Source organism: Meleagris gallopavo, chromosome 1, assembly GCF_000146605.3.
Source record: "Meleagris gallopavo isolate NT-WF06-2002-E0010 breed Aviagen turkey brand Nicholas breeding stock chromosome 1, Turkey_5.1, whole genome shotgun sequence".
NCBI classification, from domain to species: Eukaryota; Metazoa; Chordata; class Aves; order Galliformes; family Phasianidae; genus Meleagris; species Meleagris gallopavo.
Genome location: NC_015011.2, coordinates 82948620 through 82970687, shown reverse-complemented (window position 1 = coordinate 82970687; position 22068 = coordinate 82948620). Strand labels below are relative to the sequence as shown.

At 38.7% G+C, this 22068-nt stretch overlaps 1 protein-coding gene across 1 annotated transcript in view; it reads right to left on the bottom strand.

Moving 5' to 3' along the window:
• Positions 1 to 21256, bottom strand: part of ADGRG7 (adhesion G protein-coupled receptor G7) — a 24525-nt gene extending 3269 nt beyond the window's left edge. Inside the window, exons 1-13 of the mRNA XM_031555098.1 lie at positions 21119 to 21256; positions 18009 to 18116; positions 14119 to 14250; positions 13149 to 13258; positions 10896 to 11051; positions 10123 to 10214; positions 9243 to 9361; positions 9045 to 9158; positions 7171 to 7331; positions 5323 to 5472; positions 3952 to 4064; positions 1921 to 2279; positions 727 to 809 (exon numbers count right to left, since the gene is read on the bottom strand). Coding sequence (XP_031410958.1) covers positions 727 to 809; positions 1921 to 2279; positions 3952 to 4064; positions 5323 to 5472; positions 7171 to 7331; positions 9045 to 9158; positions 9243 to 9361; positions 10123 to 10214; positions 10896 to 11051; positions 13149 to 13258; positions 14119 to 14250; positions 18009 to 18116; positions 21119 to 21227 — 1806 coding nt within the window. The 5' untranslated portion in view covers positions 21228 to 21256. The remainder of the gene's footprint in view (positions 1 to 726; positions 810 to 1920; positions 2280 to 3951; positions 4065 to 5322; positions 5473 to 7170; positions 7332 to 9044; positions 9159 to 9242; positions 9362 to 10122; positions 10215 to 10895; positions 11052 to 13148; positions 13259 to 14118; positions 14251 to 18008; positions 18117 to 21118) is intronic.
• Positions 21257 to 22068: the final 812 nt, after the last annotated feature.

Genomic DNA, 22068 nt, shown 5'->3' with positions numbered 1-22068 from the left:
CTTGTAGCTAACCAAATAGGTATCTGTCTGCCATATACAAGTTTAGAGTAAATATTATAATAAATCTGAAGAGCAAAAGGAAAAACTTTATGGACAAAGGTTGAAACAAAAGCAGGGGCAGATTCAGGAGGGTGAGGTTACCCTTCAATCATATTTACTTTGACCACCACAGAATCATAGAATCATACAATGGCTTTGTCTACCCTTATATAATCATGTGGAAGGGTGTTTATATTTCTGAAATAAGTGTTTTCTCTGTATCATACACTATCAGAAAGGAGCACTGCAAGTCTGTAGCCTGCTCTGGGGTGCTGGCATCCAGATGAATGCAGATATGAAAAACACACAGTATTAAGGCATATAGTTATACCCACCAAAAAGATTTTAAATAAATCAAAGGACTACATTTAAGTACTGAAATGCAGTCATGCACTTAAATGAAGGTCGTCAGTTTCTGTAAAACTGTCTACAACTCCCATTTAAAGCCACAGGAGATCTTGCAGGAGATTCAGGGCAGATGTAAATCCAGCATCCCACATTCTTAGTGAGGAAAAGCTGTAATTCCTTATAATGAAAGTTAAGTTTGAGTGAAGAATTTTGTTTTTTTTTTAGTAGAGGCACTTAAATATACAAAATAATGTACTAACAATAAACCTGGAATGGTATTAATAATAAGCCACCACATAAGGTATACAATAGCAAGTATTGTAATGACACACAAACTTACAATTCTTCCTGTCGGTAGTTTAAAGCTTTCCCTTCTCCATAAGTAGCTCCAAGTGTTATTGCAACTACTACAGCAGGGACCCCTAATTAATAAGAGAGACACTGGCTTGTTACTGTTCAGTTGCATAGGTGTGCCTTATCTCCATTGTACATAAATAACTTCATGCCTACTCCCTCCTTCAGCCCTACTATAGATCTTCCAGACTGCCAAGTATTGGCTGTGCTCTCAAAGTCTGAAAAGCAGGAGTTAGAATTGTGCTCTTTCAGAAGCGCTAATAGTATCAAGACAATGAAGAACCTAATGCTGGAGAACAGTTACTTGTGGCCAGGCAGCTTTCACTGAACATTTTCTGACTTGCATGTGCAGTCCAAATTCTACAAGTTTTAGAGAAATTGTTTCTGCCTCCACCCAAATGCAAAAAATAATAATAAAAAAATCAGGCTCTAAGCTGCTTGTTAGATGCCATTAGAAACAACATACCATACATGCTGAATACACAATGTGGAAATGGCCGGTAGTCTTGTACACTGTATTATTTTTACTCTGTCTCGTGGGCATCTAACTGCATTCTTCAGTCCTCCAAATAGTTTCCTTTCAGCCTGCAGTGTTGCTGCTAATTGCTATTACTTTTTTAAGAATGCACTCTTATTAATGCATAATATTATTACATAATATTGATACATAATATTAATATTATTTAATATATCTCATAATATTAATGATATTATTACATAATAATAATACATAATATATAACAAATTATGTAAGTCAGCCCATGCTTTTGGATGTATGCAAGGCTCTGGTGGAGGTCATGAGGCATCTCAGAGAGAGCTCAATGAAGAATTCAAGTCTATATATGCAATCACTGTATCTGAAAAAAAAATAAAATCCTGTAGTTGACAGAAACTGATTGTCGAATGCCTTGATTATTGTAAAGATTTGTCCTACATACAATAGACGTAGGTTGCTGTGCTGATGAATGAGCTCTTGTTTTCAGTGCTATATCAAGACACTGAAAACGAGCTTAGTTTATAGCAGTTGAGTAAACTGTGACAGGGGATTATTTATTAAACTGTATTGTCTAAACCAGAGATTACAGTTCCTCACTACTGATCTGCTATTTTACACCTCTCTCTGACTGTACTATTTACTGATACTTAAGAATTGGAAGTATTTAAAACTTTAAATCTTACCCCATCCGATTGCTGACATGGTTACAATGAAGTGTCCAGGAAAGGGTTTCATGGTTCTAAGCAGCAGTAAGTACAGTTGTGCAGAATTGAGTGCTGTCCACATAAATGTTGCCAACAAAAAGTAGTGCAGCAGGACAGCCACAACCGTGCACCAGGCATCTGCAGGAGGATCTACCACATCAGATGTGAGCATGGTATTGGTGGTGTAAGTACTGAATTGCTGGTTGTTTCCACTGGTATCACTACTGTCTTTCCTGGCATTTTGGTTTTCAATTCCAGAGATGAAGATGATGTTAAAAATTAGCATGGAGGAACAGAGACTCACTAACATCCATGTTATAGACGACTTTCGTGTTTTCCTATTTATAGGAATATATTTTTGGGGAAAAAAAAGGAAAGCAAAGTAAGAAAGATCATAAAACACTTCTTCATTCAAGTTGACGTTAAAAGCAAGGTAGAGTGCCTTAACACATAAGACTTAACAGAGAAAAAAAAAACACAGTAACTTGTCTGCAGAATCCCACACTGTAGTTACTCTTGGACAACTCATCTAATTCATCAGTTTGGTCTGATTTTAACTAGAACAGAGATGGCCCAGCACCTTTTAGGAGTGGGCCCATTCCACAATTATTTGGAATACATTTAATTTTTTTTACTTTTCTCTTTTTAGGATCATTTTCTTCAGTGTTCAAAGGTGAAATAGCATAAGACTAGTATTTGTAAATAACAGTAATAGAACTCCACTTCCACATTCTGTCTAATAAATGCATTTAAAAAGCAGAGCCTGGAAATTCCTAAAATCTTAAATATGATCTTGATGGAATTCTCCAAATTGACATTCATTCAAGCAAGATGAGAGAGTTCTTAATCTATAATAGCTACAGCTCTGTTGGCATGACTTTGCTCCTTGCTTAAGGAGGTATCACATAACACCATTCGTTCCAGACATGTCCACCTAGAAAATCTGTGATAACTGTATTTGAATGAAATAATTCATTATAAACTGTAACACAAGAAGCATACATAACCTGCATTGCTATATATTCATGATGCTTTGAAATCATCTGTTTCCAACAGACATTTTATAAAAGTGAGACAACAGTGTACATAAACTATCAAACAATAGGCAACAGAAAGCAGAGAAATATTTAAATAGGATAGAAAGAAGAGAACCTTAGGAGTGATATATATTTTTCCACATGACCACTAAAAATCAAAGAGAAAAAAGAGTGGACTGAAATGACTAGCACTAAATGAAGATACCCATGCAACGGGCATATTCATATTAGTGAGAAGAAAGATAACTGATCAGACATTGTGTGCAGTAGCCAGGCATGGGATATACAGCAATATAAGAAGCAGGTAATACTGGTGATGAAAGATTATTTCACATTTTGAAAGTAATTAATGAGAACAAATGTGATCTATACCTCATTGTGTGGCATGGATCAATGTAGCAATAATACAGGTGAGGGTCTGTATTGACAAATGACTGACCAAGATAGTGACTGAGACATCAGAGAAGCAGGGAACATACTGTTATTACACAGCAGTAATAGCAGACCACCACTATCCCCATGGAGACTGAGCAAATGTCATGCTAATACATAACACAGGGATCACATTTGTAGTCACGATCATGGGAAACCGTAGTGAAAGGATAAACCTTTGTGTTGGTCCTCAGTAGCACACAGTCCTGCTTTATTATCTTATAGCTGGTGAGCTGCCCTGTAGTATCACTCCTACCATTCTTCCTAGGTTGAACATTTGTATTGAAAAAACAGAAAACAAACCATCCACCACAGTTAGGTGGCATGCCATAGCTTCTTGTGTATAGACATCTCATAACTTCACCAACCAGTAAGACACCTTCCTAGGCTCTGCAAAACAATTAGATTGTTTTTTAATACTGTCTGCTGATCAATAATATTGCAATATGTTCCAATCTGGATTCTGTCTCTGTTTTTCCTCAAACTATACACAGAGCAAAATACTGTAGCATAAAATACAGTTTCGCATCTTCATGCTTACCTAGTGAATATTTGAAACAAAATGGTAGTAGTGAGACCAGCAATGGACAATCCAACACCAATGTAAGAGATATACTCCAAAGGCTTAGCGTATTTATATTTGATCTGAAAGGCCTAGAAAACAATTTGCATCAGTTGTAAGATAAGAAGATATCATTTTCTTTGTAAAATTTGTTTCTATTTGCACACAGAAATGAAAATGTTTTAGTAAAGCTATGACTGTTGCTAGCTACTGCCAAAACTTCCAGATCACATAAAATTATTTCTGACATCAGAACAAGAGAAGCTTGTGAAGAACTGCAAAAGAAGATTTAAGAAAGCCAATCAGATGTTCAGCAAAATAGCAATTGAATTATTCATAAAGAGATGTAAATCAACATAAACTGAAAAGAATAGCTTTAACTTTTCATACTGATATGCATTCTGAATTTTGACTTCTGAGGTTAAGGTCTAAGAGAAGATGTGAGGAATTCTAAATCAAAATCAGCCTTGGTATAGTGTCAATAAAGCAGTGAGCAAAATGTAAATGTAGTCAGAAAAATAGAAAATACTGTTAACTTTGCGTAAATGAATGGAAATCTTCTCTTATAATATAGTCATTTTATGCAAATAAGGGCATGCATATAAAGGGAAACAAGTAAATATTATAAATATTGAAATGCTTTTCTGTGAAGGCAAAGTAAAGAGAAACTGAAATCCTTACACTCAGAAAGTGAGTGACCACCAGTACCTGATGCTACCCAGAGAGTTCAGAGAAGCAGAAGCCAATACTTGCAGAATAATGAATGATGGAGACAGTCATACCCAAATAGTCTTGCAAGTATAAGAGGGCATTACAGAAAAATAAATGGTAGTAGGTTTAATATTGACAGATGAATTGTTGCTTGTTAACATATAAGCAAAGTGCCAAGTGCTTTGAGCTGTACCCAGCACAAGGTAGTACCACAGCTAACGCAGATCCCAAGGTACTTTGTTTTGGAGTCAGGCCACCTTAGGTTCCAGACATTTAACAGTCAGCTGCAGCAGCTCAGGTGCAGAGCTGGGGGCTACCACAGCATGAGGGGAGCCACCACTTCCTTGCAGCTTAGGTGCAAAATCAGGTGGACTTAGCCAGGCTTTATGCCAGAGGAATCCAGGATGCACCCATACCTTTGGCCTTCCATCATCCTGGGGACTGTATGTCCCAGTTTGCCACCTCTGCCAAAGATCAGAGACAAATAGATTCATCTTCAGCTGCTGTTCCTTCTAGCTCAGCACCCTCCAAGCCAGGGCACTGCACCCAAGCCCTTGTAAGTCAGAGAACAATTGAAGAACAATGATAAAAGAACTACCACAGCAGACTCTGCCCATTCAGGAATAATTAATGCCCTACCATCAAAACAGCAAAATTAGTAGTGTGATTGCACTTGCATCTCAAGAATTGGTCTCTTCCTTTCATACAGCCTGCAGTGCTCCAGTCGTTGATAGCATAGTCCCAAAAGACACAGGCATGATCACGCAGCTGAAGTTCGGATGTGTTGTACTATGGAATGGGGTTACAAGAAGAAAAAATGGGCAAAGAAACACAAACAGGTATGCACCAGTGTACAGACAATCTTTTGAAAAGAGAGCTGACAGCACTAAAAGATTTCCAGGCTTTCCAGCAAGAATTATAAAGGATATCAGTAATAGTTGGCTTTTTGAACTCTGAATGTCCTTTCTCAGTCAAGATTGCCAATGAAATTTCTATGAATTATTCAGATAAATATCCACAAAGCACTAAGTAAAATTCCAAGACAGTCTGCATGAGCCAAACAACAATTTTCAGATATTAACAATTTTATATTACTGCCAACTGGTAACTGCTGAATCCACACTGTAAAAGGAATAAAAATATTATAAATTCTGCAAACCATCCCCTGCCCTCGGCACATGGCTTGCTCACAGTCATACATCAACCTGCATGCTGTATTTTTCAGACAAAACACTTCAGCATGTTACTACAATTTGAACTGTTTTTAAGAAGCAATAAAAACCTTGAAGTGCAAATAAGTATTAAAAGTAACTTTATTCACATTGTTTGCAATTAAATGAGACATAAATGTAGGAGAAAGAAAAAAGTATTTTTCCACATACCAGACATTTGTTTCCTAGAAGACTTAACAATATAAATCTATGGTGGTGATTACTGATCTTTCGTACTCATGTGTTGAAGCCTTAAAACCTTTGTCACATGACTTAGATATCTTAAGAAGAAGCCAACTATTGTTTTCTGGAGAAAACATGATAAAAATGAGTATACATCATCTGTGTGAAATGAGCACTCATTTAAGGCATTTCTGGGAAAAATGCAGTAACATCTGGAATAATTTCCTTATGGAGGAAATCGTAGAATCATAGAATGGCTCAGGCTGCAAAAGGAACTTAATCATCTAGTTCCAATCCACCTGCTGTGGGCAGCCCTGCCACCCACCAGATCAGGCTGCCCAGGGTCCCATCCAACATGGCCTTGAACACCTCCAGGGATGGGGCATCGCAGCTTCTCTAGGCGGCCTGTGCCAATGCTTCACCATCCTTTGAGTAAAAAATTTCCTTCTAATATCTAACCTGAATCTCTGCTCTTTTAATTTAAAGCCATCCCCCCTTGTCTTATCACTATCTACTCATGTAAAAAATCGGTCTTCTTCATGTTTATAAGCTCTTCAGAAGTACTGGACAGCTGATAAGAGGTCTCCCCTGGAGCCACTCTTCTACAATAAGAACAAACCCAACTCCCTAACCTTTCTCATAGGAACCCTTTTATCATCTTCACGGCCCTCCTCTGGACCCACTCAACAGGACTCTGGACTCCACTCACAAGGGCGGAGTAGAGGGGGACAATCACCTCGCTCTCCCTGCTGGCCAGTTCTTTTTTGATGCAGCTCAGGATACAGTTGGTCTTTTGGGCTGCAAGAGCACGCTGCTGGCTTGTATGAAGTTTTCATCCACCTGGAACCCCAAATATGAATCCAACAAACTCTCTCAACTACTTATTGCCACAAATAAAGGTGGTATGCCATAACAACAAAAAACAACAACAGCAATGAAAACCCACCAACATCCTCTCTCCCACAAAACAAACAGAAAAAAAAAACACAACAACACACTTCTACTTATATGTCTTTCTGAGTATTGAAGACAGATAGTAGGATAAGGACAGCCTCTGGTCAAACTGAACACGGTATTTCAAACAGAAGCTTACCTTGGGATTGAAGGCTATTTCAACACCACTGGCTCTTCCGCCATCAATATTGCCAGAAATAATTTGTTTAGATAAATTATTGTTACTCCTATAAATCCTTGACTGGAAGAGTTTGTCATTTTGATAAAGGACAAAGCCAACTCTGCCATCATTTGAAGAACCTTCGCTAGGCAAACAGCAAAGAAGATACAGATATCAGAGAAGCTGGTGCCTTAGAAGAAGCCTATTCTATGCTGCTTCATATATCCAGTATTTACAGCAGATTTTTGTCAAGATATTTAGGTAGAATCCATTTCAGAGGTAGAGAAGAGTTTCTTTTCCCATGAATCTCGAAAGATTCATCTTCAATTTTTGCTGCAGTGGAGTATGAAAATAAGTTCTCCTAATGCCATTTCTGAGGAAAAACATTGACAATGAGGATAATATCCTAAATCCAGATACATATACACACTCAAAATGACCAGGCTTTTTGTATTACTACGTAATAAACAGTAACAACAGGGACATTTATAACTGGTAGGAAGTCATAAAATAAAATAGATTGGCTGCTCTTCTCACTTCGGACCCAGTTTTTGGACTCTTTTTCTTTTGATTTAAATTGCTAGTTTTAATTTCTGCTGAAGTAAGAAAGTAAAAATTGTGTTTTATATAATTGATTTCATTCTTAGTTTTCTACATTTTTTTTATCATGAAAGAGTAACATGATTTTATAGCTATGTCACAACTGTGCATTTAATACTGAATAATTTTTTTTTTTTTTAAATAAGCTGTGAAATCAGTTGAACCCTCTTGAGAGAAGTGTTACAGGCATTATGATAAAGACTTTACATGATCACACTGGTTTTCCACAGGATCATTGTCTACATCAGTGAGCAGAATGGATGGTGATCTGTTAATGAGCTTTTCCATGTTTGTTTTATTCTCGTTGCTGTGTATGTGAGGCTACTTTTATCTCCTTGACTCTTTTCTAAGTCAGATGAGAGGACTGCATTACTCATTTCCCTGTGGGCTGGTATATGAATGACGTTCAGCAATTTGAGGTCTAAGTGTTTCGCAAATTTCACCTTCATTATACTCTTGTGCTATGATGTCTAATGTTGCTGTCACTAAACAGAGATTAAGAGCAAGCCTGCTGATTTCAGGTACCCAGTCTGAAACTCCTGAAGTTTTAGCACGACATAGTTGCAGCTGTACATAATCAGTGTTCTGCCAAATCATCCACAAGGAACAAAATTGGACATGCAGAAAACAATTGTCCTATAACTAGCAGCCAGGTGGTAAGAAGGATGGGACTATAATCTGCCAAAGACTCCCACTGCAGGTTAACTCAGCATTAACCCTTGCCACCAGCTTCAGTGGAAAATGAGGAACTCTACCTTTACAAGCACTGCAGAGTGTACATAACGGGCATCTGGAAAAATCCTGTGTGCCTTTGACACACAGATGTGAGAATGATATGTACTGGCTGACACTTGACAGTAGTAATAATTTTAGTTGAAATGGCTGATGACTTTCAGACAAGGTATGTATGTACTAGATTTTGAACTTTATGTCTACAGAGATTTGGTCAAAGATTCATTATGTTCTGAATTTTTAAAGAACAGAAAAATGGGGGGAAAAAAAAAAGAAAACAAACATGGAAAGCTTTCTGGCCATTACAGATACATTTGCATTAATCTATAAATAAGATCATCTAGCTCGTTTGACACGTGTGTTTTTGTGCCATTATATATGGTACCAACATACATTAAAACATTGTTAGAAAAAGCTTACGTTTAGGTTCAGTTTTTTTAAAGTTATTTCCAAAGCATGTTTTTAGGGAATATTCATTCAAAAGATACCAGGTTCAGGTTTCAGTAGGTGAAAGAACTTACTGTTACTTTTAATATTGAGCAGTATCTGGACTTCAGTACTGAGTTCACTAGTAAGCCCAGGGACGTTTTCCTGTATTTCTAGTTTTGTTGATGGAAAATATGACAGGGTTGTATCTAGAAAAATTAACAACATCTGCATCAGAATTTATGGTACAAACCTCCTTCTGCTTGTAAATCCAACAACGTGCCCAAGCTCACCTCTCTGTGCCAAAAACAGAACTGTAGAGGAGTTCAATTTCAGTGGAACAGACTGGACTGCAACATTGGGCTGAGTGACATTGCTTATCAAAGAAAATTCTTCCATTGTTTTTGTGAGGCTGCAATAAAAGAATGAGTGGGAAAAAAGTCACCTCTAGTCACAAGCAGCCATAGGCTCAGCTCCCTCTCTGAGTTGATTCTCTGGCACGTCAGGTAGAGTGAAGAGGCTGTGCGTGTTCTCTCTAAGAACGGGGGAAATTCTGTACTTTTGAAGCCAACAGAAACATTGCTTTCTAACATCAGGAGAAGCAGGATTTAGTCATACAAGCACCTGGGAATGGGGGCAATGTGAAATCTGTCATACAGTCAAGTATGAAACAGCTTGTTAGGTAAGTCAGAAATTTCTAACAAGTGCAGGAAGTTGCTCTTTTGTGGAGAGAGTGTTGGTAGCTTTCTCTTTCCACGTGCTACGAATTGCAATAATACTTCAGACTTCTGTGAAGTGCAGTGAAATAAAATGGAAATGTTTTTAAGTGGCAGAATACCAGCTAGTAGGTTAGTCCACCATGTAAACCTCTATCTGTCCACAGGTTACTACAAGTTGTGAAACTTGAACAATTTGCCAAAACTGCTAATGACAACCAAAAACCAAATTGGAAAATTCCAAAAGTCCCCACTTCTCATTCCCTGTCCTCATTCTTTATCCAAAGCAGAAAAAAACAGCCAAAATTGTTGGTGTAAATTTACTGAACCAATCAAATTTTACACTGGAATTGAACACTGAAGAAGCTTTGGTACATTCATGATGATTTTCATTCTCAAACACAAGGGAAAATGCTGTTTGCTAGGTCTAATAAAAAAGGGCAAAGGCTGAGGTTACCTTGCTGTAACATTGACAAGATTATTGTCATCAAATTCTGTTTTGTTGGCATCCAAGAGCTGACTTACTGTAGTTAAAACTGCCACAGATGCCTGAGTCAAGAAGAAAAAAAAAAAGTACTGTTCAAAAGCAGTTAAAATAAAGAATCCCTTGCTCTATAGTGAGTGTCCAACTTTTTTACTTGCCTGAATCATACTGAACGAAGAGGAATTATCTTGGGCCACATATAAAATATATACTAAAGTTAATGCATATAAATATAAATACTTTTTCAACATTTGAATTCTTTATTAAAACATTTAAAGAAAGAGCAATAAAAACATGAAACTTGGGGGGGTCGGCATGTATGTAATCTACATAGTGCACTAGCAAAGTAAGAATGCAGTAGACATCTCTTGAAAATAATATGCTGTGGAGTAAACAAAATAAAGGGTGTAACTAGAGAGAATATAAGCTTAGAGCCAGGGAAGATTAAATGATGAATTTAAACATCAAATGATGCTAGTACTGGAATTCCAGATATGGGCAAGTCCATATAACTGATAAAATCAAATTTACATTCTGCTTTGGGAACTGAAGCAGCAGTGAATCCACAAAAATGCATTCAGGGCCACTGAATCACTAAATGGCAAAATGGATGCATTTGGTTGTGATGTTATATAAGGTTAATTGGAAGCACACTGGAGAGAATTCTTTGTGCTGACAGAGGAGAGAGAGAATCCATATCCCAAATAAGCCATAAAAAAACTTTTTTCTGTCCTATTGATGCTCACCTGAGAATCTTCTGTAACATTTGGTTTTCTTAGAATCTGCACTGCAATATTCACAGCAGCAGAGATGTCCTGTGTTGTCAGTCGACTGGGAATAGAGGTAAGGATCTGAGTATTACTTGCAATTGCTGAAACATTGCTGGTGTCTGCAGTTTCCACCTGCCAGGGAAATGCCATTCAGCAGAAAGAAAATAAGAAAAGGAAAAAATAGTCAAGATTTTCATAATATTCTTACATAAAATCAAATTATACATGTAGAAAAAGAGGAGTCTGACTATGTCTTTCTTCACTTCTTCCTAGCACATGGCTGCAGGCAGTAATAAGGCCTCCTTGAGCTTCTGAGTTTGCAAACTCCTGTCTGCCTTTCACTATCCCTTGAATAACCAGAACTGGATTTTTTGAAAAGCCATCTGAAGAACTAAGAAATGTCATTCAGAATAGCAGTGCGTCTTAGCGCAGCACTCGTAAGCTGCATTGAGGACACAGTCCTCACTTCAGCATATTGTAGGGCATCAAATTGGAATAAATATAGAAAAGGAAAAGATATTCCAGCGCTGGGGGTAATAACAAGAATTGTTAGAAGCTCTGGATGGATCTGAATGGAATCAGTTAGTCACTTTAATGTGCAGGGCATAAACATCTGTAATATCTTAGGCATGCAAACATAGACACACAAAATAAGGCATTATCTGTACATTACATGAAGACATAGCTAGGTGACAATAAGATTTAAGGGTGTGTGCTAATCATCAGAAGAATATTTTTCATAGGTTATTGAGATTGACAGTGCACCAAGTCATCCCTTTTCTAAACCACTAAGCTATCAAAATCAAGTTTAATTAAATCATGCAAATTTGAAGAGTTTCTACAGCTCAGAGAGGTAGGAAAGAAAGGTTAATGTGTTGCATAAAGAGGAAAGAGTTCTTTATCTATAATTAACCAGGGACTTACTATTGATATTTGATAACATCAGGATGTGCACCATGTACACTGAGAACACATATGCCACTGTTCTGAATTGTAGAATCACTTCATATTCATAGTAAATATTTGCACTGACAGGAATAAAACCCTTTTAAATCTGGCTTGTAGAGCGCATCTCTTTGGACTCCTAGTGTGCCATTCACTAGATGGCAGTACAACATAAAACATCATAACAAAACTCAAAATCACTGATAGCAGCAGAACAACTTTATTTTTGCAACCAAATACATAACTGTATCTTATTAGTACTATAAACAGCTGCTATTAATATACATATATGTTGCTGCCCAGAGAGGTTATGGAGTCTCCTTCTCTGTAGATATTCAAGAAGCTTTCTTGTGTGACCTGCTGTAGGGAACCTGCTTTAGCAGGGCATTGGACTTGAACTCCAGAAATCCCTTCCAACCCCTACAGTTCTATGGTTCTATGATTCCATGATTCTGTGATATTATTACGGAAAAGATTTTACTTGTGATCCATTTAATGAAAGTTATACACTGGGAAATTATCTTAGTCTCAAGGATTCAAACAAACAAAAAAAAAAGTCTAATGAATAATCAGCTCTCCTAGAACTGTAGCTGGTTTTCTTTTTCCTTTTCCTTTTTCCTTTTTCAGTTGGAACTTGTAATAGGGAATAGAAGAGTAGAAGCTGAAGAGGAGCAGCTGCTGTCTGTAGCATGCATAATCGTATTCAGTGCCCTATGTTTTTGGGGTATGGTAGAGCTAAGCCCTAAAGCAAAGCATAAGGGTTTATGGTTTTATCAGGAGCAGCTTCTCATTCATCGAGTTATTGAGGGACCATGCTCAACTTATCATGGGATTGAATGGAGAGGCTTTGCTTTTAATCCTTCCTAACAGTGTTAGCACCACTGTGTTCTCTCCCACTGGTCTTCTTGAAATCCCTTCCAGTTTCTCCTTAGTTCAATATCCTGGGTCAGCATTGCTTCTACACTGAGGTGTTTGCTGTGAAATGGGAACCTGAGGGAGGAACTTCCAGGCTGGTTAGGTAATATGAAATGGGATGCTGTGTTCAGGCAAAAACAAGCAGAATTAAATAATCACAATTGGAAAAATGCCATTTGCAAAACAGACATATCCCAAGAATTCTTCTGCAAATACATTCATGGTTCATTTTTCTTTCTGTAAACTTTTAAAAAACGTAACACAAAAACACAATTCCTGCCTCGAGTACCTATTGCATTTTTTTTAATATGATGCTGCGCAATCTCTGCTGCTCTTTAAAGAGCATGCTAAGATATAATTGAAGATTACCTGTAATGCTAGAGAATCCAGACTTTCATTACAATTCAGAATCCTGGGAGTCTCTAAAACTGGAATTATTCCCTTTCTGGTACACAGCCGGACTGCAACTGAGGAGTTACCTGTAATTTTGTGAAAAAAAATTAAGATATGCATTTTGTACAGAAGTGTTTGCTTAGATTCACATGACTTCATTGGGAATTGAAATTGTACTGTGGGTGTGACTGTCTATTTGGTGTTATTTACTGTTTGCATATAAAACATTTATCTCTTGGGATTACAAGTGTCCATCAATCATTATTCTTTTTCAAACACATTTTGTACTCAGACAAAAATTTGTCAGAATTGCCGAAAATACTTTTGCCAGGTTCAGATAGGTATTAATATGCTAGAGCTATAGAAACACATCTTTTAAACCAGAGACAGAAATCAACACTAAACCATCTGAGAAACTGTTTATCATACCTTGAAAAACATACTCCAAATATCACAAACAACAACAACAACAACAACAACAAAAGTCTTGTGGAGACCCATGCAATTGGTACTCCTCTGAAAGGTCTTGAAAGCTGGTATATGCTACTGGAGTACTCTGTACTTTCCAGATCTCTTCCCTGAGAAGCCCAAATCTTGCTTTTTTTCCTAATTTAAGTGATACCAAAATGCAACCACAGTTCATGGAAAGTGTCCTGAATTCTAATGTTAAGTAGTAAGTTATAAACAGATAATTCTTCTATCAAACACTTGTTCTTCAGTGACATGAACTGACTCTCAGCCTGTTCTGAACAGGCATTTGTATGTGTATCATATAAATTACATTTGAGGCAGAAGACTGTGTGGATAGTTTTATGCTCCTGCTGCCTGAGCTCTGATTTAAGCAGAGAGCTCTGATCTTCTGTTCTAAGGAGCTTCTATCTTTCACAAACCTTACATTTGCCTTTGAGAAGTGAAAGAAAGTGAAAGAAGTGAAAGAAACACATACCATTCACAGTAGTAGGTTCACACTTCTCCTTGGAGCTGCTGTATTTACCCACTAAAATCCTTTCAAAAGTAAGGTTTTTTATAACATTTTCAGAAACATTCACTGCATAAACGCTGTCTTCACAAACGTTAACTGTACAGAAAGAAAAAAAAAACCAACATATTCTGAACTTTTTAATAGATGGAGCAATTTTCAAAAATAAAATGTTATACATTTTATTATGTATATTATGTCCATGTATAAAATGTTATACATAGACAATAGAAACTCATTGAATCTTTTGCCTTAAAGGAAATAAATGACTGTTAAAGCAGTTAGATAAATCTTACCTAAAACCAAACTGCTGTAAGAGATCTTGAAGTCACCAAAGACATAAAAGCCCATAACTTTTACTACCTGCACTATTTTCACTGCCTCAGCCCTGCTATATTTGAAAAAGTTGATAAAGCTTTACTCTCAGAATCTTGCTATCTAGGCATTGATTAGATCTGTAACTTAATGCCACAGAACGCAGCAGAGGGGGGGACAAAAATCCAAATTTATTGTGAATGAGACTCCAACAATTAATGGGGACAGTCTTTGGCGACTGAAACATGATGTCTTAGACATGGTTGCTGCAATGGGAGGTGGTGGCTCAAGAAGGCGCCCTCATGTCACCCCAAACCCCACACCTTTGCCTAACACTTCATATTGGCTGCTTCTACAGGCAGGATGGTGAACTTAGTAGAATGTGGCCTGATCTAGTATGGCAGCCTATTGTATCCTAATTTCATGCCACACTGCTATAACAATGCAAATTGACCTTGCAATGTTGCAAGTGCTTGAAAATATACCACAGCATGGTCTTAGGATTTGCAGCATCTTGTACTTGCTAACTTTTGTTAATTGAGACCACATTTTAGTTGATTGTGTCCCATTAGCAGGCATTAGACAAAGAAGAATATTTATGGTCCTGAGAGGGCTTGGAGCCCCTCTCCATGTCCTGGCACTCATTTCCTTGTTAAGTCACATAACTTTTTGTGGATCTTATTTTCTATAGGTTCTGCATTTCTTCAACCAGCATTCTCCTTGTCTATACCCATGTCCCAGGTGCAGAGATCAGCATTTGCCTTTGCTGGCTACTGTGAGGTTTTCACTGGACGGATCCTCAGATTTCTCAAGGCTCCTCTTTATAGAGATGAGAGCTAATGGCCTTAATTTGCACCAAGGGAGGCTCACATTGGGTATTAGAAAAAATTTCCTCTCAGAAGGAGTGGTGAGCTATTAGAACAGGCTGCCCAGGTAAGTGGAGTCACCATCCCTGGAGGGTTTCAAGAAAATGGTAGATGTGGCACTGAGGACATGGTTAGGGGGTATATGGTGCTGACAGGTTGATGGCTGGACTAGATGATTCAGTGATTTTTTCTAACCTTAATTACTCTATGATTCTATGAGGTCCTACCATTAAGTGTGTCAACAATACCTCCACATCACTGCAAGTTAAATATTGATCATGGATTTGCTGAGAGGGCATTCTGTGCCATTATTCAGATTGTTTATGAAGATACTGGGCAAAGCTGGCCCTAGAATCAACCAGCAAGTTGCCTTAATTTTCCTGTATGTCAGTCAAGCCATTGATACTACACTTTGAGCTCAGCCATTTAGTTAATTTCAACCCAGCAAATGGTCCATTCACCCAACTTGTACATTATCACTTACCAAATGAGAATGCTGAGGGAGATAATACCAGAGGCCTCGCTAAACACAAGATGTCTTACATCTCTCACTCTGCGTTGTTTACAAAATCAGCTATTTCCTACAGAAGGCAGTCAGGTTGCTCAAGCTTGAATTGCCGTTTGTAAAATCATACTGACTATTCCTAATAATTCTCATTTTTCACGTGCATGAAAATAGACTCCGAGAGAATGTAGTCCAGAATCTTCTAGTGTCTGAGGTGAAACTGACTAGCTTATGGCTTCCAGAGTTCTCTTTCATTAAGGATGGTCGTAATGTTGGTCTTTTTTCAGTTTTCTGTAGCCTCTCCTGTTCGCCATGGTTTTTCACACGTGACAGCAGCCCCACAGTGACATTAGCTAGGTCTTGCAGCGCTCTTGCATGAATCCTGTCTATACCAATGCATTTGAATACTTTTGTGGTGATGCTGTCTTCCTTCTGACAATGAAACTCAGGCATGGGTTGCTACATTCGTGCATAAATGCATATACTTTCATAGATGAACACCTATTTAAGATTTATCTTGTGTCATTTCAGCTATTCAGATCTGAATGTGTTTTTGGCTGGTTTGTATATGTACTTACACTACTTAGTCTTTGAATTACAGGAAAGAGTTCATCTGAAATAAAACTATTTGGTGATTTTTTTCCCCACTGATGCAAATCTCAAATTACTGCAAATATTCTGAATTTATAAGTAAGGTTGGTCCAGAACTAAATACAAAAATGAGCAAACAAATGACCAAAGTAGGAAGAAAAGCAGGCTCTTTGATATGATCTGTGACAAAAAGAGCCAAGATATGTACGAAAGAAATGAAATATGAACCAAAAGGAATATTTCCATTAGGATAAATGTAATTGGTTTACAAAATTTTTTTTGCCCCATGTTCTCTGCTTTCTCTTTCTGGCAATAAATGACCACCTACCCAGCCCCACCATTTCTCCTTTTAACTTCCTTTACACCCTTTGTGCTGTTTTTCCACACTCTTGATGCTCCATTGGGCCCCACCCCTCACCATTATGTCCTACATTCATCTTTTGATTCCCAGTACATATTATACACATCTTTATTTTGTCAGTTGTTAGAGGAGGCAAATGTCACGGATAGTTGGGAGTGGCTAGGAAGGACTGACCAGCTCATTGGCAAGTTGAATTTGTCAGGAAGGGAGAATAACAGACAGATGGGCACTATAAACTTTTACAATTTACAAATTGTAAAACAATCAAATACAGAATACCCATAGGAGTGGACATAGGAAATTAGAATTAACATCACGATTTGATTCCAGTGCTGAAATTCCAGACCATTTCTCTGAACTATTTTGCTCAAATGTTCCAATGCATCATGAACCCATCCAACCTGTCATTGTTTGCTGGCTGCTCTACCCAGTTCGTCACAAGGAAGCAGTACGGCAGACCTGAAGTTTCCATCTACCTAGCATCCTCACCAAGAATATTTTCCTGGATAAGCTGCAGACCTTGCAGCATCCATCTGAAAAATAGAGTGAGTTCATTTGACAAAGGCACAGCTGCACAGCTAGCTATGTGGCAGCCTATCTGCATGTCAGAGTGGCCATAGTGCAGGTTGTTAACTCCAAAAGTGCGTGCTGGGTGGTCTTACCAGCCCTGGTGATCATCTGGGAGCACCTCCTCCATTTACACCAGCTCAGAAATGCCATGCTGTGGCAGAGAAACCTGAAATGGGAGGCAGCCAGGCAGTGCTACACCAGGTGTCAGAAATCTGATTCACCCAAAACTTGTGGCAATGGTGGAAGGAACTGAGGATGCTGCAGTCCCCCCAGTCGTGCAGAGCTGAATAGTGCCCTCTTGGAACCAGCAAATCTAGAGAGAGGAATATTGGCCCCTGAGATCTGACTCGGATTTTCAAGTCACTGTGATGTTCAAACAGAGGAATTTAAACAAAGGCCAAATTGGCTAGAAATAAACCACAGACAGCTGAAAACCCTAATATCTTCCCCAGATGTATTAATCATTCAAAAGTATGACAGAAGTGAGTGAGATATACAGCCTCACCAAGCAAGATGAACCACATCACTGCTTGCATGCCTGACCCTGATGAGGAGGGCAGAGGAGATAGGAGAAGAGTCAGCAGCCTCCCAAAGCAGAGGGAACTACAGACATAGCACCATTTGCTGGTGCTGCCTTGTTTGTACTGACCTATATCACAAAATTGTCCAGCCCACTCGTTGGGGCACACACAGGCTTCATCCTGGCAGAATCCACCATTGAGGCAGAAGCAAGGAGGTACCACAGGTCCTGTAGTTTCTGTGTAAATAAATTATCAAGATGTAGATACACATAAGTAAATGTAAAATATACATGCATATGAATAATTTGATGAGGGGAAGAAAAAAATATGATGCTGATTAATTTGGATCTTCATCTAAAAAATATTTCATTCTGTGATCCACAGGCTCAGCCACTAGTTCGTCCATATCCCCAGTAACAATGCTGTGAAAGTGTAGTCAAAGCTTTCAGAAATTAATCTGAATTCCCACAAAGACATAGGCAGAAACTTTTCTGTGGAGCTGCCAGAGGAGCAGGAGCAGTATGGGCCTCCAGTCTGCAAGAAGCTCAAGCTGTTGAATATGTGAAAAGCCCAAATTGCTTCTGCAGGATTTTACAGGAACAAGGGGGCAAAAGAGGACCACAGATTCCTCTGACTCAAACTGGTGACAAGCAGATGGATAATCAGACATCCAAGAATCACAGAGAGATATTCTGATTTAAGCCAGGAACTATGGGATAACACAGATGAAAATCCATGCCCTGGTCTCAGCCACAGCTTCTATTCACACTCCAGGACAGGTGCCAATTTTCATTCTGTCTTTTGGCAGGAATAGAGGGCTTTGTCTGAAGTAGTCATTGCACAGGCTGCTGCAGCTTCAGGAAACAAAAAAAGCAGCATATATGCAACAGCAGTGAAATTGCTGATCTCAGAAACTTCTGCATATGCCATGATATTGGTAGTGTTCAACAAGCTCTGAAAAAAAATTAGGTTTCTCAAAAAAAGACACTGGTAAATCTTGAATGGCTAAGGAGCGTTCTGCAACAGAAAGTGCAGTAGAGAAGTCATTGGTGGACCTCAAGCTTTGAGAGATGGCTTGACGACATGGGAAATTCCCCATGATCCAAGACTTCCTCTCAGTTTACCTCACTCAGTCCAGAAGTGGAGGGTGGAGTTTGGAGTCCATCTGTAACATTCACAGCGAACATAGTGCTCCGAGGGCACTTTATTCCTTGAAATTATAAAGAAAGATGAAGCTGAGGCCTACCAATGGATATGACATTTTAGTGTCTGTGTTTTGAGATGCTGGCAAAGGGAATAAAGCCAGAAAATGTAAAAGTTAACAGTGCTGTCAGGAACACATGTGCTATTGTATATTCCTCATGTTCTCACTAAGACTGCTTAATTTCTTACATTTTAATGGGATTCACATAATTGGAAAATTATTGCAAAATACAGAGGATCTGCCACGTGGCTGGGGTAATTCAGTTCTTGGCAAGCATTGCTCAACTCTTGCTCATGTTGCTGCTATTTGGTATTTGTATTTCAGTCTGCCTCAGCTATGTTTCAGCCAGATGTCTATGATGCTAGTGGAATAACATCTGTGGCAGCTAGGTAATGTCTCCACCAGCCATCAGTTGTCCAAAATACATGGTTTCTCCACCGGAAATCTTACAAAAAAGGAAGGGAAACTCATGCAGCAGTTGAGAGCTTCATGACCCCACCTCAGCATTTGCAAAGAAGGGCTCTGTGAGGGCAAATTGGGTAGAGTTTGAACTGTTCATGCTCCATTACCCTTTTCTGGGGCAACGTAGCAGAGAAACAGCAGGTCTTACAATGGGATCCCATTAGGCCTGGGAACTCACAAAATACCTGGGAATCTGTAGCACAGCTCCAGGCCTCCGTCTTGTTTGGTGAACTTGTGCCTGAAGTAAACATGGTATACAGAATCCCTAAAAACAAAGCTGCAGGAGTGCTGCCTCTCAAATGCATCAGATTCTGGGCTGCCTACAGGAGAGTAGGGGAAGGTGATCAAGCAGGGCAGTCTTGGGCCCGAAGCACTGATGGTGGTATTTCTACAGCCGACAAGGCTGTCAGGATCTAGCTTCCATAACTACCCTCCACACAGTAAAACTCTTAGGCCTAAATAATAGTGGCATTGGCTTAAAAATATAGGGTTCTTCTGTTTTTATTTTAAGTTTTAGAAAACATATTCCTTTTATTTGTCTTTCGCTCTTAAGTTTTGAAGAAATTAATAATTTCAGAATCACATTCATTTTGACTGTATATATATTTAAATAAAAACTAAGATTGTTGCATCATACTATGTCATCAAGAACTTTTTATTTTGTCTTGTTTGTTCTTAAACCAAACATCCCGGGAACTGCTAAGACTGATACTTGCACTTAAAGTTTGGAGAAAGAAGAAACACTACTCCATCTATGCACAGCAAGTGCTGCATCATGTGGACGTGAAGATATCCTCCATCCTTGAAGCAACTGCAGTTTACAAGTTAAGCAATTAATATTTACATCTGTGTCATTTTGTATGTTTAGGTGTGTTCCCTTCTTGCAAACATCTGATAAATCACCTGAAGCAAACATAATCTAATGACAATGTAAACTTTTCTCTGTTCCTCCTCTCAGCTTCCAGTTACATCTGACTTTTTGCTGAGCAAGCAGCAAGGAATAGGTGATTCTTTCTATGAACTTTAATTCTGTATATGTCCATGCATGAATTTGTATCATATCAATTTATTAAGTATTCTGCTGAAAGGAAACCCTGGCAAATTTTCTGCTTCAAGTTCGTACAAGGAACTGTTTTCAGAGAGTACAGTGACCTGATTTTCAGATATAGAATATGCAAATCAGTGTTTCCTACATTCCTTCCACAAAGTTTTCTATAATGCAAATTGTAATAATGTCATAGACAGGTGCTATACAACACGTTTTGTTTATATGGTGTTCCTTATCTTGTAAAGCTAGATAGTAACACTTTGAAGCATGATTTACCAGCCTAGAAAGAGATGTGGTTCTATTTTTGAAAAGTAAATCAGATTTCTGCCAGAAGAGTGAAAAACACTCAAGACAATTCTTCAAAGCTATGTTAGAGAATTAATTAAAGAAGACAGACATTTCCACCTAAAAAGCCCGGAGCCAAGGATGAAGCTAATAGTAATCGTGTTTAAGCACTCCAGAAAAAGCAGAAGAAAACAAAGAGCTTGGATACAGCTCAAATGGTGCAGAACTGTATTTCTTACCTTTGTGAAACCTGACGACAAGCTGCCAAATGCACAGGGAACAGAGGGTCACAGTCACTGCACAGCAAGCAGTCCCAAGCAACACTCTCTCCCAGTGGAGTGAAGGCATGTTGCGGTGCCAAATGTCTGCTCTGCTATAAAATTATATTATACATCCATAACCTCGTGATGGATAAACCATTAACTGTTACATACCTACCACTAGAACTTTAACCTTTTCAGTTCCATTTAGGAAAAAAGAAAAACAAACACAAAAACACACATATTTGTAGAGAAGTAGCACATAATTATTTCAAACATTTTTCAAAATATCTCACTCATCAAGACATTATATCTCAAGTATTCTTGTTGCTTGGAGCAGGTACTCTGCTATGCTTGTACTAACAAAGCCAAAGCCCATTTGCTGTGTGTGTCAGGCCCACAGCCACAGGCACGTGGACCTCTCCTCCCTCCCAGTACAGCACCCCAGTACACATCAACGGGGTTTCTGGGCCCCAAACCAGACCTGCCCAAGGTCCCAGGACACTGCCTGGCATGGCTTTACCTGTGCTGGGCAGGGTGTTAACACCAGAGGCCTGTCAGGGCCACTACCAGAGTGCTAATGGCAGGGAAGCCAGGGGTCTGAGGAGGGAGGCTGGAGAGGGAGAGGAGAAGGTTGTCCCCTGGTGAGAGGTAATGAAGATGGAAACACTTTATTATAAGAGTTTATTCAGGCTGGCCAACAACAGGCCTTGGTGTTTAATTTCAGGAGTGTAAATGGCACCTCCACGCCATGTAATTGGGACAAGTGGTGAAGCAGGGACTACTCAACAGCTGCCCCTACCTCTGCCCAGGCTGGTAGATGCAAACCACTGCACAAGGCCTGCGCCCATCTGACAGAGGGTAAGGCCCTGGCACACTGTGGTGCAACCACCAACAGCTAAATAAGAGGAATATAGAATCATAGAATC